This window comes from Otolemur garnettii, unplaced genomic scaffold (assembly GCF_000181295.1).
Source record: "Otolemur garnettii isolate 467f Iridium unplaced genomic scaffold, OtoGar3 scaffold00007, whole genome shotgun sequence".
NCBI classification, from domain to species: Eukaryota; Metazoa; Chordata; class Mammalia; order Primates; family Galagidae; genus Otolemur; species Otolemur garnettii.
In genome coordinates this window covers 15,216,248-15,237,893 of record NW_003852402.1, presented here as the reverse complement: position 1 = coordinate 15,237,893, position 21,646 = coordinate 15,216,248, and the positions used below count along the sequence as shown (strand labels likewise).

Here is a 21,646-nt window from a genome sequence, read left to right as displayed (position 1 = left end):
GTGAGCAATTTAGCACTATCTCTTAAGATTAAATATATAGGTCTCTTTGTGCCCAGTAACTCTACTTCTAGTCCTAGACACAAGTAAACAGTTTCTTTTTTTTTTTTTTTTCCAATCTTATTCTGTCACCCTGGGTAGAGTGTCATGGTGTCATCATAGCTCACAGCAACCTCAAATTCCTGGGCTCAAACGATCTTTCTTGCCTCAGTCTTCCCAGTAGCTGGGACTACAGGCTCCTGCACAACACCCAGCTAGTTTTTCTACTTTTGGTAGAGACAGGGTCTCGCTCTTACTCAGACTGGTCTCAAATTCCTGCGCTCAAGCAATTCACCTGCCTCAGCCTCCCAGAGTCCTAGGATTATAGGTGTGAGCCACTGCACCTGGCCACAGATACTTTCTAATATTGGAAGTGTCAACAGCCTAAATTCCATCAACAGAGGAATAGATAAATTGTGAATATTCAGATAATAGCCACTAAACTAGAGCTCGTGTATTAATGTAGATAGGTCTAAAAAAAATTGAAAAGGTCAAAATGTAAGTTGTAGAATGCTGTATAAAGTTTTACACCATTTCTATCATTTGAAAACAGAAACAGACCACATGTTATTATGGATGTATAAGTGAATATAGGAAGGGTATAGAAATGCAGGTGAACAATAAGAAATTGAAGATTGTGATTACCTCAAGGGATGAAAATAAGGAGGCAGAGAAATGGGAAGAGAACACAGGGCCTTCATCTTTATCTTCAATTTAAAAGAAATCTGATTCAAATATAGTAAAATGTCAAGATATTATAAAGCTGGGTGGTAAGTACACTAGTCTTAATTTTTAAATTCTCTATACTTTTCTACGCAATTGAAATTTTTCATGAGAAAAAGAAATACATTGATTCTATATAATACATTCAGTTCTATTTTTTTCCATAACTGGCTGAGCTGCTCCCGAGCTCTGTGACTTTAGGCAAGTTATTTAAACCCTCTGAGCCTTCATTTCCCCAAGTATTGATGGAAGATAATCATACTTTCTTCACAGTGTTGTTGGAAAGTTGAAGAACTGAGCACAATCCATATAGAAGTGGCCAATGCTTGCCCATTGGACTAATTCATCCAACACATATTGATTGAGCCCCTATTGTGTGCCCCACACTGTTCCAGACACAGGGTATAAAGCAGTTGTCAAAACAGAGAAAAATGCCTACAATGTAAAGCTTGTAATCTTGTAGAAGTGGCATGCAATAAAGATGAAGTTAAATATTCAGTAGAGTATACAGTGCTGAGGAGAAAGAGAAAGCAAGGGGATGTCAGCTATAATCGCTGTCACATCTTTGACATCATGTCTTTGATGTTTTTCTGTCTCTTGCTCTCTCATCAGTCTTTGGGTATCTTTCTTTCCCCCTCTCTTCCATTCCTACTGTCCCCTTGGCCATGACACCCTGGCACTGAACTGTTTATTGCCCAATCTTAATGATATATTTCTGCTTACTAAGGCCCTGTACTTTTATGGAATCAGAGACTGAGCTTTATGCTTCCTTTGTACTGACAGCCCTTAGCACAACAGTAGGCAAGTCTTCCTTGTGTCTCAGGAAGATTTAGGAAAATAATTCAGTTGTTGCAATTTTGAAATTTAAATTCTGTTCCCAGAATTATGTCAGGTACATTGGGAGATAGCAATGAACTAGGAACCAAAGTCCCTGCCCTGGTCATACTTAAAGTCCAACTAGGGATATAATATGCTTGGATAAGAGATAAAAATTCAAGACACTATGTCAGTAAGTGCTGAACAGAGTGAGGGGTGCTCAGAGGAGGAGGAGAAGTGAGAAGTATTTGGACAGGTGGTTCAGTGGGTGCCATTTTGATGGTGTCATTGTAACAATAGAGCAAGGAAAAGATTGACTTGCCACGAACTGTTCACGACACTTACCTGATGCCAAGCACTAGGCCAGGCTGAGGGTACAGCAAAGAGCAACCTCTGACTGTGAGTGGATTGCAACTGAGTGAAGAACTGAGATTCTTGAGCTGACCACGAGAGCAGAGTGCTCCGGGTGTAGCTGACCAGGCATGGGGGTGGGGGGGTATGTGAAACAACATAACTTTCTCTTCTCTTTGATCTTTTTCACCAGGGTCTTTTCACTTAATTCACTTGATGTTTGATGACTACGTGCTCTACTTATTGGAATCTCTGCACTGTCAGGAGCGGGCCAATGAGCTCATGCGAGCCATGAAGGGAGAAGGCAGCACTGGTAAGCCAGCATTGCATGTGCTCCATGAACTGTGCCACTTGGTGATGTGATCCGCATCCTTCCCTCCGTGCTCTGTTTCCTTAACTCTGTACCCCAAGGAATTTATTAATAGTTATGGTGAGAAGGTGAAGTGGTGTGAAACCAATAATGTATTTTCCCCTTTAGAGTAGGCATGTAATGTATATGGGCATCATCTTGAATGCAACCATGGGGATGGGAAGCTATCTGGGTGTTTTAAGCAAGGGAGTAACATGACACAGATTCAAAAGAATACTTCATTTTATAAAGTGCATTAAAGACAACTTGCCTTGACGTTTGGTTCTAAGAACTCGTCCTGTCTCTATCCATAGCAGAAGTCCGAGAAGAGATCATCTTGACAGATGCCACCCCACCCACTCCTTCACCAGTGCCATCATTTTCTCCTGCAAAATCTGCCACGTCTGTGGAAGTGCCACCTCCCTCCTCCCCTGTTAGCAACCCGTCCCCTGAGTACACTGGCCTCAGCACTACAGGTAATAAGAGGTCTCTCAAAAGCTTTGGTTGGGGAGTTATTATTTAAAGAAAGAGCTTTCTGGAAAAGCATTCTTTACCCCCAGTCTCCAAAAGACAATGCCAAAGCCTGGGTATCTTTCTGGATCCATGAACGACTTGCAGGTATTCATTTATTTATTGGTACATGTTCTGTATGCTTCTGTTTTGAAGTTGGCAGATTAAGTATATGATAAAATCTCCACCCCTAAAATTAAGTTGCTGAAATGATTAAAATGATACATAACATAAATTAATACACAGCCATTCTTGAAAACAAGAAAGGGAATTCTTTATGAACCAAAAACTGAGCAGCATCTCTGGAAAGGACAGGAAGCCACTTGCTAAGTTATGGCAATCCTAAGTGAGCCAAACTAGGGTTGCTCGCTGTGAGGTTGATGATGCCACAAGGCTGCTCTGATAAGAGGCCCATACAGAACAAGACCATAGAATTCTCACAAAATTTAATTATAACTGAGGGCCAGGGGTGGTGGCTCACACCTATAATCCTAGCGCTCTGAGAGACCAAGGCAGGTGAATCACCTGAGCTCAGGTGTTACCAGCCTGAGGAAGAGCAAGACTTCATCTTTACTTAAAAAAAAGAAAGAAAGAAAAAAGAAAAATTAGCAGGGCATGGTGCCAGGCACCTGTAATCCCAGCTACTTGGGAAACTGAGGCAAGATGATTACTTGAGCCCAAGAGTTTGAAGTTTCTGTAAGCTATGACACCATGGCACTCTACCCAGGATGACAGAGTGAAACTATTTCTCAAAAAAAATTAAAAAATTTACAACTGAGAATCACTCAAGCCTCCATTTACACCTAAAAGAAAGCAGAGCTCCAAATAGATATTTGCACATCTATGTTCATAGCAGCATAATTCATGATAGCCAAAAGGTAGAAACAACCCAGTGTCCACCGTTGGATGAATGGATGAGCAAAATGTGGTATGTACACAAATAGAGTGAAATCCTGACACGTGCTGTAACATGAACGAACCCTGAAGACAGTATGCTCTGTGAAAAAAGCCAGACACAAAAAGACAAATATGTGATTCCACTTAGATGAAGTATCTAAAATGGCTGAATTCATGGAGACAAAGTAGAATATTAGTTGCCAAAGGCTGGAGAGAGTGGGAAACAAGGAGTTAGTGTTTAACAAGTGCAAAATCTCAGTTTGGAAAGAGGAAAAATTTCTGGAAATGGATGGTGGTAATGGTTGCACAACATTGTGACTATATTTAATGCCACTGAACTATACATTTAAAAATGGTTAAAATGGTAAATTTTATACTGTGTATATATTACTGCAAGAAAAAGTCACCCAAGCATCTGTGGAAGCCCAATTGCATGAACGAGAAACAACAAACTTATGAAAAGCAGCCCAGCGTGGAGGCTCATGCATGTAATCCTAGCACTCTGGGAGGCCAAGGGTGATTATTTGAGGTCAGAAGTTCAAGATCAGTCTGAGCAAGAAGAAGACCCCTTCTCTACTAAAATATAAAAGAAAAACAAAAAACCATCCAGGCGTTGTGGTGGGTACCTGCAGTCCCAGTTATTCGGGAGGCTGAGGCAAGAAGATCGCTTGAACCCAGGAGTTTGAGGTTGCTGTGAGCTATGACACCACAGCACTCTACCCAGGTGACAGAGTGAGACTCTGTCATCAAACAACAAAGGTAAAAGAAAGTTTTTATAGCCAAAGGAATGAAGTTAATAAGACAGTCTGAAAAGAACTGTTAAGATGAGAACTAAAAAGAAGAAATCATGCCCATGAGAGTCAAGTAAAGACCTTCTAAAAGAAATATATAATTGTTGAAATTGTGGCTCTTGCCTGTAATCCCAGCACTGTGGGAGGATGAGGAGGGAGAATTGCTTGAGCTCAGGAGTTTGAGACTAGCTTGAGTGAGAGTGAGACCCTGACTCCTAAAAAAATGAAAAACCCAGCTGGGTGCTGCATCGAACACCTATAATCCCAGTAGCTTCTAGAGACTGAGGCAGCAGGATGCCCAAAGCCTGAGTCTGAGGTTGCAGTGAGCTATGATGCCATTCCACTCTGCTGATGGCATAGGGTGGGACTCTGTCTCAACAACAACAACAACAACAAAAAAAGCAAAGAAAAATAATTGTAATAGGTAGGTTAAAAGTTAGAAAATTAACTCTAACTGAAAGAGAATTAGTAAACTGAAGACTGAGCTGAGGAATTCTAGGATAATGTGACACTCAGATAAAGAAATGTGAAGTTAAAGGCAATGCTCAGAGAAAGGGCTGATAAATCTAGAAATTCCAATTATCAAATTTGGTAAGTATTCCAGAGAAAAAATAGACAAATAGAAAAAATAGAGAAATAAAGGCTGACAATTTTACAGAATGGAAAAATGACAAAACTTCTTAGACTGAAAGCTCTCAATGAATACTGTGCTGAATAAATGGAAAAAGAAAAAAACTTACCTCTAAGCCTGTGAAGAAAATCAAAGATAGGCTGTGTGTGATGGCTCATGCCTATAATCCTAGCACTCTGGGAGGCCAAGGCAGGTGGATTGCCTGAGCTCAGGTGTTCAAGACCAGCCTGAGAAAGAACAAGACCCTGTCTCTATTAAAAATAGAAAAACTCACCCTAGCTGGGCCTTGTGGCTGGCACCTATAGTCCCAGCTACTTGGGAAGGTGAGGCTGGAGGATTGCTAGTACCCAGGATTTTGAGGTTGCTGTGAGCTATGATGACACCAGGGCACTCTACCCAGGGCAACGGAGTAAGACTCTGTCTCAGAAAAAAAGAAAAAGATAATCAAAGATAAAACAAATCTACTTAGCTTTCCAAAAGAAAACATAGATAATCTCTGAAGGGGAGAGAATTAGACTGTCATCACAAACATTACATTTAGTATCTGAAATAGTATTTTTGAAGTACGAAGAAAAAATGCATTGAAAACCTTGAATACACACAAATGCATGTGTGTCTATACACACATGTATATGTGTGTCTGTATATAGACCCATGTATGTACATAAATTTGTATATATTTCCCTTGAGGATGTTTTATGTGCCAAGTGCTATGCTGGGTGCTATGAGAATTATATAGATTAATATGCTAAGTCCTTGCTACTAAGAGACGACTACAAGAATAACAGAAGTACAGAGACAGCTGTAATAGAAGGAAGAATGGGGCATGTACAGTAAGCAAGATATGAAGTAATGCTGGGAGCTTCCCAAGAAGGAGAGGTTCCATCTGGTTGGAGGTATTGGGGAACACCTCACAAAAACTCCATTCTTTGTGGAGTGAGGAGCTTGATGATTGATTATCTTTCCATCCAAACCTGCTAATATTATCCTCCCATTACCCAGGCACAAAATAGGGAAGTCAGTTTCAAATCTTTCCTCTCCTTCCACTCTTGTATTAGGAAGGACTAAGCTGCTGTAGCAAATAGATCCAAACATGGACAGAGTTAACACAACAGAAATCTATTTCATGCCTCAAAACAGTACTGGCAGAGTATTCGGTCATAGAGGAGGCTCTCTGTAATGCAGGCATTTGGAAACACATGTTCCTTCAATACCAGGCTCTACAATACCCCAGGGCAGTAGTTCTCAAAGTGTGATCCACAGGCCAGCAGTCTTAGCATGTCCTGGAAACCTTTGTGTATTAGATATGCTCATGTCAGATCCCACTGTAGACCTACTGAATTGGAAACTCTAGGGGGTGGAGCCCAGCAATATTGCTCAGTAAGCTTCATGCTCACTAGTCTGAGGACCACTGCCTCAGGGCTTTGTCAAGTGTGCAGCCAACTAGCAGGAATGAGAAAGGGTGTGACGGGGGAAAACCCACTTTCTTAAAATCCTTGGACTAAAGGTGGAACTCGTCACTTCCATTTCTATTCCATCAATGAGTCACTTAGCCCCATGTAACTGCAAAAGAGGCTGAGGAATGTAGAACAGCAAGCAGGGAGCCAGGTTGGGGTGGGGGCAGATTTAGAGGGGACAGCTGGCATTGCGCATCTCACCCCCCAAGTCTGGTCATTCTAAGACAAATCTAGACTGATCTGCTTTTTCCCATCCTACTCGTACCTCTGGTCCAGGCCTTCCCCACCTCTCATGGACACCTGCAGTGACTCTCACGCTGTCCACTCTCTCACTGCCCACTAGGCTTATTGTTGTGATGTTCAAACTTCCACCAAGTGTTGGGGCAAAGAATCTACTGCCCCACACTACAGCCTTCAAGAGCTCTCTTTCTTCAAGTCACTTCTCACACTATTCCTTCCAAGGCTAGCCACCTTCCACCTTCTCTCTGACTCACCTTCTTGGCATTTCTGTCACCCTCCTAGTCAGAATCTTTCTCCAGACCCCCACAGCATGGGCTTCATTATATCCTAGTTCTACTTAGGACTGTTTCAGAATAGATTGAGAACTAATTTTTTTTTTCCTGAGGACCGGATGAATAGAAACAGATTGCCCCATTGTGGATGTTTTTTATCATTCATTCATTAACTCACATATCCATCCACTTATCCAACAAGTATTTCTTGAGTGGCTTCTATATGCTAAACACTCCCAGATAGCTGGTTATACAACAGTGAACATAATACTTATGGTCCCTGCCCCCTGAAAGTTCACGTTTAGAGGTTAGGGTTCTGATGAGTAAATGGTCAGTGACAATAGTGTGATAAGTGCTAAGTTGGGAGAAGGGTCAGAGTGTTATGGGTGCACAAAGGTAGGGAAGAGGTGTTCTAGGAGGAGGAAGTAGCTGGTATAAAGGTTTGGAGGCAAGACTGGTGCTGTGGCAACACCTATAATCCTAGCACTCCAGGAGGCCAAGGCAGGTAGATCACCTGAGCTCAGGAGTTTGAGACCAGCCCGAGCAAGAGTGAGACCCGATCTCTACTAAAAATAGGAAAAAACTGGCTGGGCATCATGGCAAGTGCCTGTAGCCCCAGCTACTTGAGAGGCCAAGGCTAGAGTATGGCTTGAGCCCAAGAGTTTGAGGTTGCTGTGAGCAATGATGACACCAGGGCAACAGAGGGAGGCTCTGTCTCAAACAAAACAAAACAAAACAAAGGGCTGGAGGCAAGGGGGAGTATATACAGCAGGAGTCTTTTGATTAATTCCTTCCCCAAAGTTTCCTCTCTCTGCAGAACTACATCCACTCAGAAAGGGAATAAGTGGATGCTTCAGAGCCTGACCTTGAACCTGGACAAGTACCTGTCATTTTTTATGCTTGCTAACAAACTCAGTGGCCCTCTGTCAGGGTCTGCTAAGGAAACTTTGATCCTCAAAGGAATGAAAACTGCGTTGTTGACAAATGGCCTTAGATCAAGCTTTGATTTCACTTTGGGTACACAGCTAGAGAAAAAATCTCTTCTTTTGTGGAAATTTGGATCTGAGTATAACCATATTTATTTACAAAGATGTACCTCAATTCTACTTTAAGGAGGAAGAGTGTGATTAGACTTCCACCTCCCACCCATTTTTCTCTCCATAGTAGGTTTTACTTCCTGCTTAGAGGCTCAGGAACAGGAATTATAGAGAAAAGAACAACTTTGTCCACTGAAAACAAAAAAGGAAGAGTTTATGCACTGTTCTCAGCTCTTCAGCTGCTCTCTGGAGTCTTCAAAGATTGAAATTATTGGGCAACCATCCTGAGTCTCCTGCCTACTACAGGAAGGAGCCATTTGCCTGAATAACCTGGCCATGTATCCCTACCACCACCAGGGAGACACAGAAAGAAGTCTGCTAGTGATAACAACCTTGTGAAGTAAGCAGGGAAATTATGCAAATAAAACAGTCCTGCATTATGAAGGACCCATTTGGTTGAAACATTTCTTGAAGCACGGTAAAATATCAAACAAGGAGAAGAGTGTGCAGGAAGGATTCCTAGGATCTTCTCCTTATTCTCAGCCCTCCAGGGAGCCTGCCTGGCTTTCTTTGTAGCAATTTGGAGGCCTCAAGCTATGGCAGGTGTGATAGTCAAGGCCACAGGAATATCATAAATGTGTTCAGAGATTTCTGTGCAATGTGTTCAAGAGTCATAAAAGTAGCTTCTTAGAAATACAAATGTGAAACAGGTTCTCTTCAAATGATCGTAAGCTTTGAAGATTTTGGCACATTCCAGCTTTGTTCTCAGATATCTCCAGGGGGCATTAAAAATGTCATCCTATATAAAACAATGTATAATATTTTTCTCAAGTACCACTTTTAAAATACTCTGTTGCTAAACTAGACTGGATCTTGGCATGCAATGTGGGTCACAGTCTTGGAAGAAACCATCATAACTTCCTAATAACATGTATGATTTTATAGATACTTCATTATTATGCACAAATTATCCATGATATATACCTAATATTAGGAAATCTGTTATGGTAGGCTTCTTAAATTTGGGAATTAATGCAATTAAAACTTTCATTGAACAGTATTATAAATTTGAACAATTATCATAAAAATTGAACAACAGTATTATAAAGTGAACAATTATGTAAATCTTAAAAAACACATTTGCCATGTTTATTTTTTTTAAGTTAACTCAGCACATAGGTTTTATGCCCAGTTAATTTTTATTTCTATTTTAAAATTATTGCTTGATTTATGTCCTTTCTCCTTTTGAAAAAGTTTCTGAAGTAGTATCTAATAAAGACAAGAAAACCAATTTCTTAAGAAGGATACAAACAAGGAAGCAAAAAATAAAGAAAAGGTAGGGGAAAATTAAACAAAACAAAGCAACTGCTGGCTAAAAACACTTATTAAAACCTCAACTGAGGGGCGGCATCTGTGGCTCAGTGGGTAGGGTGCCGGCCATATACCCAGGGTGGTGGGTTTGAACCCGGCCCCAGCCAAACTGCAACAAAAAATAGCCAGGTATTGTGGCAGTCACCTATAGTCCCAGCTACTTGAGAGGCTGAGACAAGAGAATCGCCTAAGTCGAGGAGTTGGAGGTTGCTGTGAGCTGTGATATCATAGCACTCTACCTTTTATCATAGGGTGATAAAAGTGAAACTCCATATCTAAAAAACAAACAAACAAAAAAACCTCAATTGAATGTTATGGGATCTAGTTGTTTTGCTGGGTTTCTAGCATACTCTGAGTGTCATTGAGTAGACGATGTATTACCAGTTTCGATTTATTGAGAGTAAAGGCAGTCAGGACCTGCAACTCCTCAACAAATGAAGGTCTCACTTTAAATGGATACTTCCCCATTTTCAACTATGAAAAAGGAACAGTATTATGTCTGCTTCGTGGGCATAAAGTGTAAATTAACTCAATGCACATAACCCTTCAGCATCCTTTGATACAGGGACTAGGGAATCCAAGGTAGCACAGATAGTGAGTTACAACTCACTAGGAAAACAGCCAGTCTCCTTATCCTCATCTATGTCTAGTTCCATGCCCATTATTTCCAAATATATTTTCTTAAAACTGTACTTATTGTTTTGAAAAGTGGAGGGAGAAAGGGAGTGGAAAGGAATATTGGGTAACTTAAATTCCTGATATATGGCCAATTTTGATCCGGTTTATTAAGAAACAGGTTAAAAAATTCTGTTTGAATAGATTTCTACAAGGTAAAATTGAGCCAATTTGTCCATCCCTCCCCCCCCAACTTTGTGAGTTTGCTACCTGCCTCATGACAGGGACAAAATTTAGAAACCCTACCCTTCTTCAAGGAAACTGGCTCTTTTCCTCCTGAGGAGTATGGCATGTGGTGCCAAACTGATCAGCCCACTTAATATGACATTGGGTTGCACTTCTTTACTGTCATCTAAAGCAAAATGTTAAGCTCCCGACTGTGTCCCGTTAGGTCAAACCACAGAAGGGTTCTAAAACCTCATTTATGATGTCATTTTAAGTATTCTCTCGTTCAGCAATGACAATAGAAGTTAACTATTAAACTCTTGTTTTCAACTTCCCACCATGGGTTCCCTGCAACACAAAACAAGCAAATTAAATCATTGAGATGCTAGGATACCTAATGAAATAAAGGCAAACGCCTCATAAATGACCCTAACTGTAGAACATCTGGCCTTCCCAGCTGCATTTTCTCTAAATCAGTTGAGGTTATAACAAAGATAACTGACCCTTAGTCTTTCCAAATAACAAAAGCCCAGTTATTCTGGGGCAGCTGAAGTGGGGTATGGTAGACACTTCAGCCCTGCCACAGAGCCTGCAATGACTCATTTACAGAACCTCACTGCCAGTGAATTCCTTTAGCCATCCCTGCTGCTTTCTTTCTTTAAAGGAATGGAATTAGAAAAAATAAGCCGGGATTGAAAGGACATCGTTTAATCCACTCTTTGTGGATCACACCATCAAGTCTTGGCTTGATGTTGGGACCCTGGATCTCTCATTCATTCGTTTGTTCATTCATTCAACAAAAATGTATTCTCTGTCTAATCTATGCCATGTCCTAAGGGTATAGAAGTGAAAGAAAGACATAGTCTCTGTCCTCATAGTACTTACCTTCTAGTGGGTAGGAGTCAATAGAGAAGTAAACTACCTAGCCTGGCACAGTATACAGCACTTTGAGAAGCCAAGGCAGAAGGATTACTTAAGGCCAGGAGTTCAAGACCAGCTTGGGTAGCACAGCAAAACCCCATTTCTGAAAAAACAGAAAAATTAGCCAGATGTAGTGGTATGTGCCTATAATTCCAGCTGTTCTGGAGACCAAGGCAGGAGGATCAGTTAAGCCCAGGAGTTCAAGGCTGCAGTGAGGTATGATCACAATCACTCTAGCCTGGGTGACAGAATGAGATCTTGTCTTAAAAACAAAAAAATTTTTTAAATGTGTAAAGGAGGCCAGGCGCCATGGCTCACTCCTATAATCCTAGCACTCTGGGAGGTCGAGGCAGATGGACTGCCTAAGCTCAGGAGTTCCAAACCAGCCTGAGCTAGAGCGAGATCTTGTCTCTAAAAAATAGCCAGGCATTGTGGCAGGTGCCTGCAGTCCCAGCTACTTGGGAGGCTGAGGCAAGAGGATCACTTGAGCCCAACAGTTTGAGATTGCTATGAGCTATAAGGCCATAGCACTCTACTGAGGGCAACAACTTAAGACTCTGTCTCCCAAAAAAAAAAAAAAAAAAATGTTTAGAGGAAGTAAACCACCAGGTAAACATGTACTTTCAAATGGCAATAAGTGCTATGAGTGAAAATAATAGAGTGCTATGAAAAGTAGAAAATGAGGATTCACCTGCGTTGGTGGTCAGGGAATGCCTCTCTCAGGAGGTAATATTTATCTGAGGTCTAAAATACCACATAGGCCAGCCACATAAAGGTTGGGGAAGGAAAAAGAACATGCTAGGCAATGAGAACAGCATGTGTGCAGGCCTAAGGCAGAAAGGATCTCAGCACAGTAAGGACAGACCAGTGTCCACACAAGGGAAGCCAGCAGCAGGAGGGCAAGTTGCAGGATAGGCTGAGGCTGGATTACGAAGCAGCGTATCTCTGGGAACTGATGCCTTTCCTGCTGCTGGTCGGTTTGGTTAGACTTTGGCCATGGAAGTATTGGTAAAGTGTAATTCAAACAGATAAAGTTTCCAGCCTCAGTAGGCATCTTCTTAAACACAGCTTCTTATAGACAGGTGATAGCTGATCAGATGCATATAGATAAATACACAATCTACTTTCCCTGTATTGGCCTTGAAAGTTACAGGAAATGTTTGTTTAATACCAAATACTGTTACTTTCTGTGATAATGGAAATGTGTTTTCATCTCAACAGTAGCCACTAGCCACATGTAGCTATTAAGCACTTCAAATGTAGCTAGAGCAACCAAGAAACTCAAGTTTTAATGGTATTTAAATTTAAATAGCCACATGTGGCTAGCAGCTATGGTGTAGGGCAGGGCAGCTCTAGAATCTCAACACACTTAAAGAAGCTTATTTTATTTCTCAGGAAGGTACAAACCAAAGGCTTAGCTCAAAACTTGAGAAACATCTGTGATGGTTCATAGAATCCTCGTGGGGAAAAGATTAAAAGGATTTAGTGCAAGATCTGAAGGAAAGAGTATAGACAGGTAGCCTAGGAAGCAGTCTAAATTTCACAAGTCTGTAGCAGAATCTCACAACTTCTGAATTTTAATGGCCCTCAACAAACAGGATGTAAGGCAGGAGGCAGTGTGTTAGAGAGTCCTGTTACTCAAATAGAGTAGACCATAGCATCCATCCGTAGACCAACAGCATCGTCAGCATTTAGAAGCTTGATAGAAATGCCTGCTCCCAGCCTGCTGACACAGAATCTGCATTTTAAAAAGATCTTCGAGGGATTCAAAGGCACATTTAAGTGTGAGAAAGGCTTTGGAGTTGGGCAAATCTGTGTTCAAATCCCAAATCTACCACTTACTTGAACAAGTCATTTAACCTTTTGGGCCTCAATATTCTCTCCCAAAAAAGAAGGTAATACTACCTAGGTCAAAAGGTTATTGTGAGGACTGAATGGTTCAATATATAAAAAGAAACTAGCATGAGGTCTGGTTTATATTGGATAACCATTCATTCATTTATTTAACAAATCATTAATTGATTGTCTGTTATATTCCTGTCCTCTGTTTAAAACCTCTTCTGAAACAAAACAAAACAAATGGGATGGGAGGGGAATAAAATGTTTCCCTCCAACAGTTTCACTGTTATCTGGTAACCACTCTTGGGATGGTTACGGGATTCACAAACATCAATCCCTTCCACCACCACCCTCTGAACTTTAAATAAATGTGAATGTGAAAATCAAAGGAAAGGGAGAAATAAGGAGAAAAGATGGGAATTAGACAAATAGGGAAGTTTTGTTGTTGTTTTACCAACAAATAAAAAACAGGAGAGAAGCACAAACTGTTGGCTACTTTTCTTTTATTAGTTTCCTTAAAATGCAAGCAGCAACAGCAGCTCTTCTCACTGGAGGTCCCACTGGTAGGAAAGGGAATACAAGGGGTGTTCTTTTCTGCTCCCCAGGCAAAAAGGGTTTCTCACCCAAGCCAGTAGGTGTTAATCTGCTTAAGCCTGCCTGAGTGGACGTGTTAGATTGCTGGCACATGGCCATTTAGGGGTTTTGTTCCCCAGACCACAGGGGCCCATTTTTCCAAGAGTTCCACCAGGCTTTTTGTTTGATAACGTCTATTTCTAGCAGCATTTGCTCCTTCAACAACAAATTCAATGGAACAAAAATTTACTGAACACCTACTATTTGGCAGACCCTCTGTTGGGGATACAGAGATGAATAAGGAACAGTTGCTGTGCTCCAGGGCCTCACAGAAAAGTAACTTCTGTTGCATTCTCTCAGGTGATGGCTATTATCATGACTTCTTCCCACTGCTTGGAAAAAAAAAAAATCCTTTCTCTTCCTTGGCTATCCCCTTTTAAATCTGCTCTGACCTCACCATGCTCTTGAAGGCCCCAAAGCCTTGAAGGGTTAATTACTTGCTTGTTGTGGCTGGCTCCTTGTTCTTCCAAACTTCCCACCCACTCTAATTCCATTTCTAATTGTGAACTTTGTTTAACATACTAATGTTTTGCCTTTTACAAAGGCAACACACATTCATTACAGGAAAAGATAGATAAACAAAATAAAGAAAAAAATTTAAAACAATCATGAATCCCACCATCCAGAGATAAACTGTTTTAATAAAACAGTAAAATGGTACCTAAAAAAATTATAACAATAACAATTTCATATGAAGTTCAAAATATAGAGGGCAATCACACATAATTATAATTCAATCATCTGAGTTGTGATCATTTCAGACTTCCTTTTTTTTAAAAGTACTTTTTATTGATTTTATATTTTTAGAGACTGGGGCTCACTCTGTCACCAAAGCTAGAGTGCAATGGTACAATTTTAGTTTATTGCAGTCTCTAATTCCTGGGCTTAAGCAATCTTCCCACCTGGGACTACAGGTGTGAGCCACTGTGTACGGCCTATTTCAGTCTCTTTGCAGTGATTATAAATGATGCCTAACATATAGCCTGCCAAGGTCATTATCTTTTGGGGGGAGAATATGAGGTAGATGTGCAAAGCAGGAAGGGACACTTATAATTATGCTGGTAAATAAGGATATCAGTGACTTGATTTGATTTATTTCTTTTTTTAAGACAAAGTCTATGTTGCCCTTGGTACAGTGCCATGGGATCACAGCTCACAGCAACCTCAAATTCTTGGGCTCAAGTGATTCTCTTGCCTCAGCCTCCCGAGTAGCTGAAGACTACAGGCTCCCGCCATAGCACCCAGCTATTTTTAGAGACCAGGTCTCACTCTTGCTCAGGCTGGTCTTGAACTTTTGAGCTCAAGCGATCCACCTGCCTCAGCCTCCCAAAGAGCTAGGATTACAGGTGTGAACCACCATGCTAGCCTAACACCAATGATTTTAAAAGTTTGCGGTTACTGGTTAAGTTACTGTTGCTACTCAAATGTTTCATCCCTGGCGATAAAATCTGACCCAAGAAACCTGCCTTTCTTCCTTGCGATCTGAAATAGGAAATGCAGAAATATCCTCTTAAGAGCCTTATATAAGAATACCTGAATTCATAATGAAGAGTGCTTTTGGATACCATCAAAAGCCATCCATATGCCAGGTGCTTTGACATATATTATCTCAGTTAATCCTCACAATAGTCTTATAAGATAGACATTATTATCCCTGCTTTACAGATGATCAAATAAAGGCTCAAAGTTTAAGAGGCTTGCCCAAGATCTTATAGCCAGTTCATGACAGGACCAGGGTCCAGAGCAAGAAGACATTAGGGTAGAGAGAAGAGTGCAGTGTGTGGCAGACCTGGGTTCAGAGCCCCCTGAACCCCCCACTCCCTCTGGGATCTTGGGCAAGTTATTTAACATTCTAAGTTTCCCTGCACTGGACTTTGTGTGATGCCACTAGCCGCAATTGTGTTGACATAAGGAACAGACCTCAAAAGTGAGACAAAGTCCATTATAAGGGTGTTGTTGAGGACACTGTTGAACAAGTCACAGTTGCCTCTTTATGATGGGGTGTCTGAAAGAAATTCCTGGGGTGTTATTTTTGTATTGTTTTTGAGGCAAGCATGAAACAAAGTTTATTGAGGAAGAGAAAGATAGGTGTACAGAGTAAGAAAGCTTACAGGTGAGGATAATTGGCCATAGACAGCAAACAGGCCTCCAAAGCCAGGGCAAGTAGGCAAAGAGGCCAGAAATTCCTATTTGATCTGAATTCCAAGGCCAGTGTGCTCCTGAGCAATTTCTCCACCTATGGCTCCTAACTGGTCAGGTTTCCAGGGCCACTGTCTCCTAAAAAACTTAGATCCAAGATTAGGGCTCACATGGAGGAAGAATTTGGGCCTTCAGGGCATGCGTGTTTTGCTTATTCCTGATTGCAAGTTTTGCTTCCAGTTTTGTTTTTCCTTCTTTCACTCCCCTTTCATATCATTGTTTTGAATCTATATTCCTATACACTTCTTTAAATTCTTCCAGATTTAACCCTCAGTTTCCTCATTTATGAACTGGATATAATGTTTCTTTTGCAGGTGTCTGTAGCACTTAGCACAGTGCTTAGTCTGTATCAGATGCTCAATAAATGGTGTGTCTTTTCACACTCTTGGAATACATTGTTTTCACTTCATTTTTAAAAAGGACATTATTTGCATTCCAAAAGATTCTCCAATTTATGAAAGGGTCCATCAAAGGACCCTTTATTTATTTATTTAATCATAAACCAATACACGTAAAGTAGGATTCTGTTTCCACTGGCCTTTAAGAGTATTCCTTTCTGGCATAGCTCGGTGAGTAGGGCGCCAGCCACATACACCGAGGCTGGCAGGTTCAAATGTGGCCCAGGCCAGGTAAAGCAACAATGACAACTGCAACAGAAAAATAGCTAGGCATTGTGGTGGGGCACCTGTAGTCCCAGCTATTCGGGAGGCTGAGGCAAGAGAATTGCTTAAGTCCAAGAGTTTGAGGTTGCTGTGAGCTGTGGTGCCACGGCACTCTTCCCAGGGCAACAGCTCTGTCTCAAAAAAAAAAAAAGAGTATTCCTTTTTGAGTTTTTCTTATGCAACTGGCACTGTGCTGCTCTACCAACTCTGCTTCTTTCCAGTCTCCAAACCAGTGCAGCTACTCTAACATGATATTTCAAAGTCCTTGGGATGGAACAGACTTTTTTTTTTTTTTGAGACAGACACTCAAGCTGTCACCCTGGGTAGAGTACTGTATCATCACAGCTCACAGCAACCTCCAACTCCCTCCAACTCCTGGGCTCAAGCAATTCTCCTGTCTCCACCTCCCTAGTAGCTGGGATTATAGGCACCTGCCACAAGCCTGGCTTTTTTTTTTTTTGTGGCCGGAGCTGGGTTTGAACCCACCACCTCTGGTATATGGGGCCGGAGCCCTACTCCTTTGAGCCATAGGCGCCACCCTTCCTGGCTATTTTCTTGGTTGCAGCCATCATTGATGTTTGGTGGGCCCGGGCTGGATTTGAACCTGTGTATGTGGCTGGCACCTTAGCCACTTGAGCCACAGGTGCCACGCCTGGAATGGACTTACTTACTTACTTACTTACTTAGAGACAGGGTCTCACTCTGTTGCCCAGGCTAGAGTATCATACCATCAGCCTAGATCACAGCAACCTCATACTCCTGAACTCAAATGATCCTCCTGACTCAGCCTCCCAAAGTGCTAGGATCACAGGCATGAACCACAACACCCAGCTAAAATGGAATAATTTAAAATGAAAAACCTTTTCATTATTTTCCCAGAAACAAAAACAAATTCCCAGGAATTTATTTTTAATTATTATGGGTACATAATAGTAGTATATCTTTATAGGGTACATATAGGATAAATGTGATGTTTTGATACAGGCATATAAAGTGACTTATTCAAATCAGGACAATTAGTGGTCTCCATCACCTTAGGCATTTATTATTTCTTTGCATTAGGAGCATTCCAATTCTATTCTTTTAGTTATTTTAAAGTATACCCTTATTTATGATGATAGTCATTTTGTTGTGCAATCAAATATTGTTCATTATATCTAAGCATATTTGTGTACCCATTTTATCCCCTTCCCAGTCTCTATTAACCGTCATTCTTCATTCTTTCTCCATGAGCTCAATTGTTTTTAATATTTAGCTCCCACATATGAGTGAGAACACATGAGATTTGTCTTTCTGTGCTTGACTTCCTTTGCTCAACATATTGTTCTTTATTTCCACCTACATTGTTGCAAATGGCAAGATTATGTTCTTTTTGTCGCTGTATGATATTGCATTGTGTATATCATTCCTTTATCCATTCATCCACTGATGGACACTTAGGTTGATTCCAAATCTTAACTATTGTGAAAAAAGGGGGGACCCTTGTACGCTGTTGGTGGGAATGTAAATTAGTTGTAACCACTATGGAGAATGGAATGGAGGTTCCTCAAAAAACTAAAAATAGAACTACCATACCTAGTATGACCCAGCAATCCCACTGCTGGGTATATTTATCCCAAAGAGGGGAAATCAGTATATTGAAAGGATACCTATACACCCATGTTTACCGGAGCACTATTCACAATAGTCAAGAAATTTTTAGAAAGAAATTGGTCTGCTATAGGAAATATAGAATTGGAAAATCCAGTTTTCTCTTTTATCTCACCTTAAAAATGGTTCCCCTAACCAACGCTTTGGTTTTCTATGTCTCTAAAAAAAGATATTGAATCCTATTCCCTATATCTTCTAAAACAGGTTTAATTATTTCCACTGTATTAATAGATTTTAAATTTTATCAGAAATTAAGTTGCCTGACGAGTTTATTATTGCTATTAATAATTTCTTTAAATTATCATTTTAAAAAATTATAACCCATCTCACAAAATTCTAAGAAGCTTGGGGGTTTTTCATTTTGTCAGTGTTCTTCCCCCTAGTCCTCAGCATTTTCAAGGTATCCAAATAAAAGGTAAATCAAGGGAATTAATAAGTATGGGATAGGTCACTGTCCAGGTCACTGTCTATTAATCTTCAAAAAGACCTGGGCAAGCAGAGCCTAATAATCTCCTTATGTTTGCTCAAAGCATTTTGTCGGATCCTTAACACCTGTTGAGCTGAGTGCTGAAAAATTAAATTACAGTGCCTATCTGTGTTACATTGCCCCAAGCTTTTCCTTCCCCTCTCTCCTCACTTCCTTCCTTCCTAACTTTCCTTTCCCTTTTCTTCCTCCTCCAATTTTTATCATGTCTTTTGGCTGCCAGGCTGCCAGAAGCGAAGCCCTGGGGTCCACTGGTGGCCAAAACAGGCCAGGCCATTACCCTCATGGTGCTTTCAGTCTGGAGGGGGACAGACATTAATCAAATCAAATGCACTGGTGGGTGTAGGGTTACTAATTGCAGTTGGTGCCATGAAGGCCTACAGTATAGTGAGGGATCTGGCCTACTATGAGGACAGATTTTTGGATTGAAATATGAAGAATGAGGGGACAATAAAGCCAGAGTGAGGATTCTAGGCAGCAGGAACAGGGCGTCATCACGTGCAAAGGCCATGTGATGCTGGGAATCATGGTGCTGGAGAAAAGGAAAGGAAAGAGCCTGTGGCTGGACCAGATAGAACAAAGGTGGGGGCCGGGCATGGGGATGCTTCTGGTAAGGGCAAAAGAGCCAGAGACACATGCTTTGTACAGATTTTGGCCTTTGACTTAAGAGCAATGAGAAGCCACAAAAGTGTTAATAAGGAAGAGCAGGAGATGTGAGAACTGTGTTAGTGACCGAGGCATCTTTGTCTCCGCAGGTGCAATGCAGTCGTACACGTGGTCTCTAACTTACACAGTGACGACAGCTGCTGGGTCCCCAGCCGAGAACTCCCAACAGCTTCCCTGTATGAGGAACACTCACGTGCCTTCTTCCTCCGTCACACACAGGATACCAGTTTATCCCCACAGAGAGGAACATGGGTAGGTAGCTTTCCAGGGCTGCTGCCTTACTTCTAAAATTTGATCTAAGGAGGGGCTTCCTTAGCAGCTGTTTTCTCAGAGGACAGGAAGGGCACTATCCTTTGCTGAGTCCTCCCAGTGTGCTCAGTGTCATACTGTGTTGCCCCGTCTCAGGTAATCACCACAACAACCAGGTGAGGTAGGCAGGTGGGTATCAGTGGCCCCATTTACAGATGAGGGAACTGAGATTTGGCTGACTTTATCTCCCCAAGGTCACACAGCAGGTAGGTGCCCAGCCTGAGCATCTGTCTGACTCCAAAGCCTGTGCTCTTTCTTCTATACCCCTTTTAAAGCCTCAGCAGAAAACCCTTGCTGTGGTCCCCTCGGTGGCTCATTGTATACTTTGTACAAAGCTTCTTGGTAGGTCTGAGTCTTTTATGACTCCATTTAGAATAGCCGGGCTTCCCCACCTGAGGGTCGGGGGCCCTTTAGGGCTGCAGTTATTCACAGTGTTCAAGGAATCCCTGTAGGTTCCACCAGTGCTTTGTGCCCCAGATAATAAATCATTTGTTTTGTCCACATTTTTTTCAAGTCTGTGTGGTGATGTTGTACAAACCCATTCAAAGGTGTTACCTGAATTATGGGAGCCTTTTGCCATTATGTGTTGTCTTCATAGAAAGACAACAGCCTCACAATGTCTCCTGAGCCACTAGTGATAGAGACACTACCAGGTGGCTTGGTGGGCCTCAGAGGCCGGGTCCCAACTGACCCATTGTGGCAGCATGGAGGGGACAGGACCTCTCAGTCCCTTCCATGCAGGTGCCCAGGATAAAGCAGCAAGGTGGGCACAGGCTGGGATGTTGGTACATTTTTCCATAGGTTCAGGAGCCCCTGAGCAGTCAATAGGGCAGCCATTGTTTCCTCAGCAGGCCTTTTACAGTATTTTTCCACACATTTAGGATACAATTTTTTGGAGAGAGTTTTGATTCTGCAGAAATGGCAGAGGAGAACTCAAGTGGTCATAGGTTAGCATCTTTGCTGTAAAGACTTTTTGAGGAAGGACTGCAATAACAATACCCCATGTTCACATAGGACTTGCTGCTTTCATGGAGCATCTTCACACACGTGATCTTCAGAATGACCACAGGCAGGATTTTTCAGATGAGAAATAGGGTGATGAAGAGCCCAAGGTCACACAGTTGAAATGTGGTGGAACATGGCTTAGAACCTGGGTCTTTGATGCCTGGTTAACCACGCCGTGGTGTTCTCCTCCCAGAGAGCTGACAGAGACACATTGCATCCCTCCCATGATGGGAAAGCAGAGGCCTGAGTAATACAGAAACATAAATCCCAAAGTAATCTCTTTTTTTTTTTTTTCCTTTTTGACTTCAGGATATGACATGGAGCTTTTAAACAACAGGAGTAGAGGTTTCCATCACTAATTATGTTTGGCTTGGGGTTAGATTTCATTCCCTGAGCACCAGAAGGGTGGTAAGGGAGCTATGCCCCAGCTGTGCTGAGGAACAAGGAAATCAACCTGGGGTGTTAAACGTACCACAACAAGGCCACTGGGTGGAGAGATTAAGAATAAAAAAGAAGAAGAAAAATGGGGGAGGGAGAATAGAAAATAAAGAGAAAAGGAAGAACAAAAAGGAAATAAAAACAGATGAAGCTGATTTTTAAGGTGTCAGGCTGCTTTGCCCTCCTTGCCATTACTCACACTGCCCGATGTGCCCACTGCATTGTAGATACACGGGAAGCTACAACTACGGGAGCTATGGCAACCAGCATCCGCACCCCATGCAGAGCCAGTACCCGGCCCTCCCTCATGATGCGGCCCTCTCCGGGCCACTCCACTATGCCCCTTATCACAGGAGCTCTGCACAGGTGAGTCAGTGGTCTTGCTTGCTCACCCAGGCCTTGGTACCCTTGTTGCCAAGCCCAGTGGATGTAACACAGTTACTAAGTTCTTCTGCACACTGTGAGTGTAGCCCGTGTGTCCCCAAGGAGAGGACAGTCTTTTCATCAGCGTTATTTCTA

General features: G+C 41.8%; 1 protein-coding gene across 3 annotated transcripts in view; it reads left to right on the top strand.

The window, feature by feature from the left end:
• The window catches only part of RFX4 (regulatory factor X4), a 163,925-nt gene that overhangs the window by 132,597 nt on the left and 9,682 nt on the right, over window positions 1-21,646 (top strand). For all 3 annotated transcript variants that reach the window (XM_003783278.2, XM_003783279.1, XM_012801248.1), the window contains 4 exons: window positions 2,120-2,239; window positions 2,590-2,751; window positions 19,465-19,627; window positions 21,355-21,493. In XM_003783278.2, coding sequence (XP_003783326.1) covers window positions 2,120-2,239; window positions 2,590-2,751; window positions 19,465-19,627; window positions 21,355-21,493 — 584 coding nt within the window. The remainder of the gene's footprint in view (window positions 1-2,119; window positions 2,240-2,589; window positions 2,752-19,464; window positions 19,628-21,354; window positions 21,494-21,646) is intronic.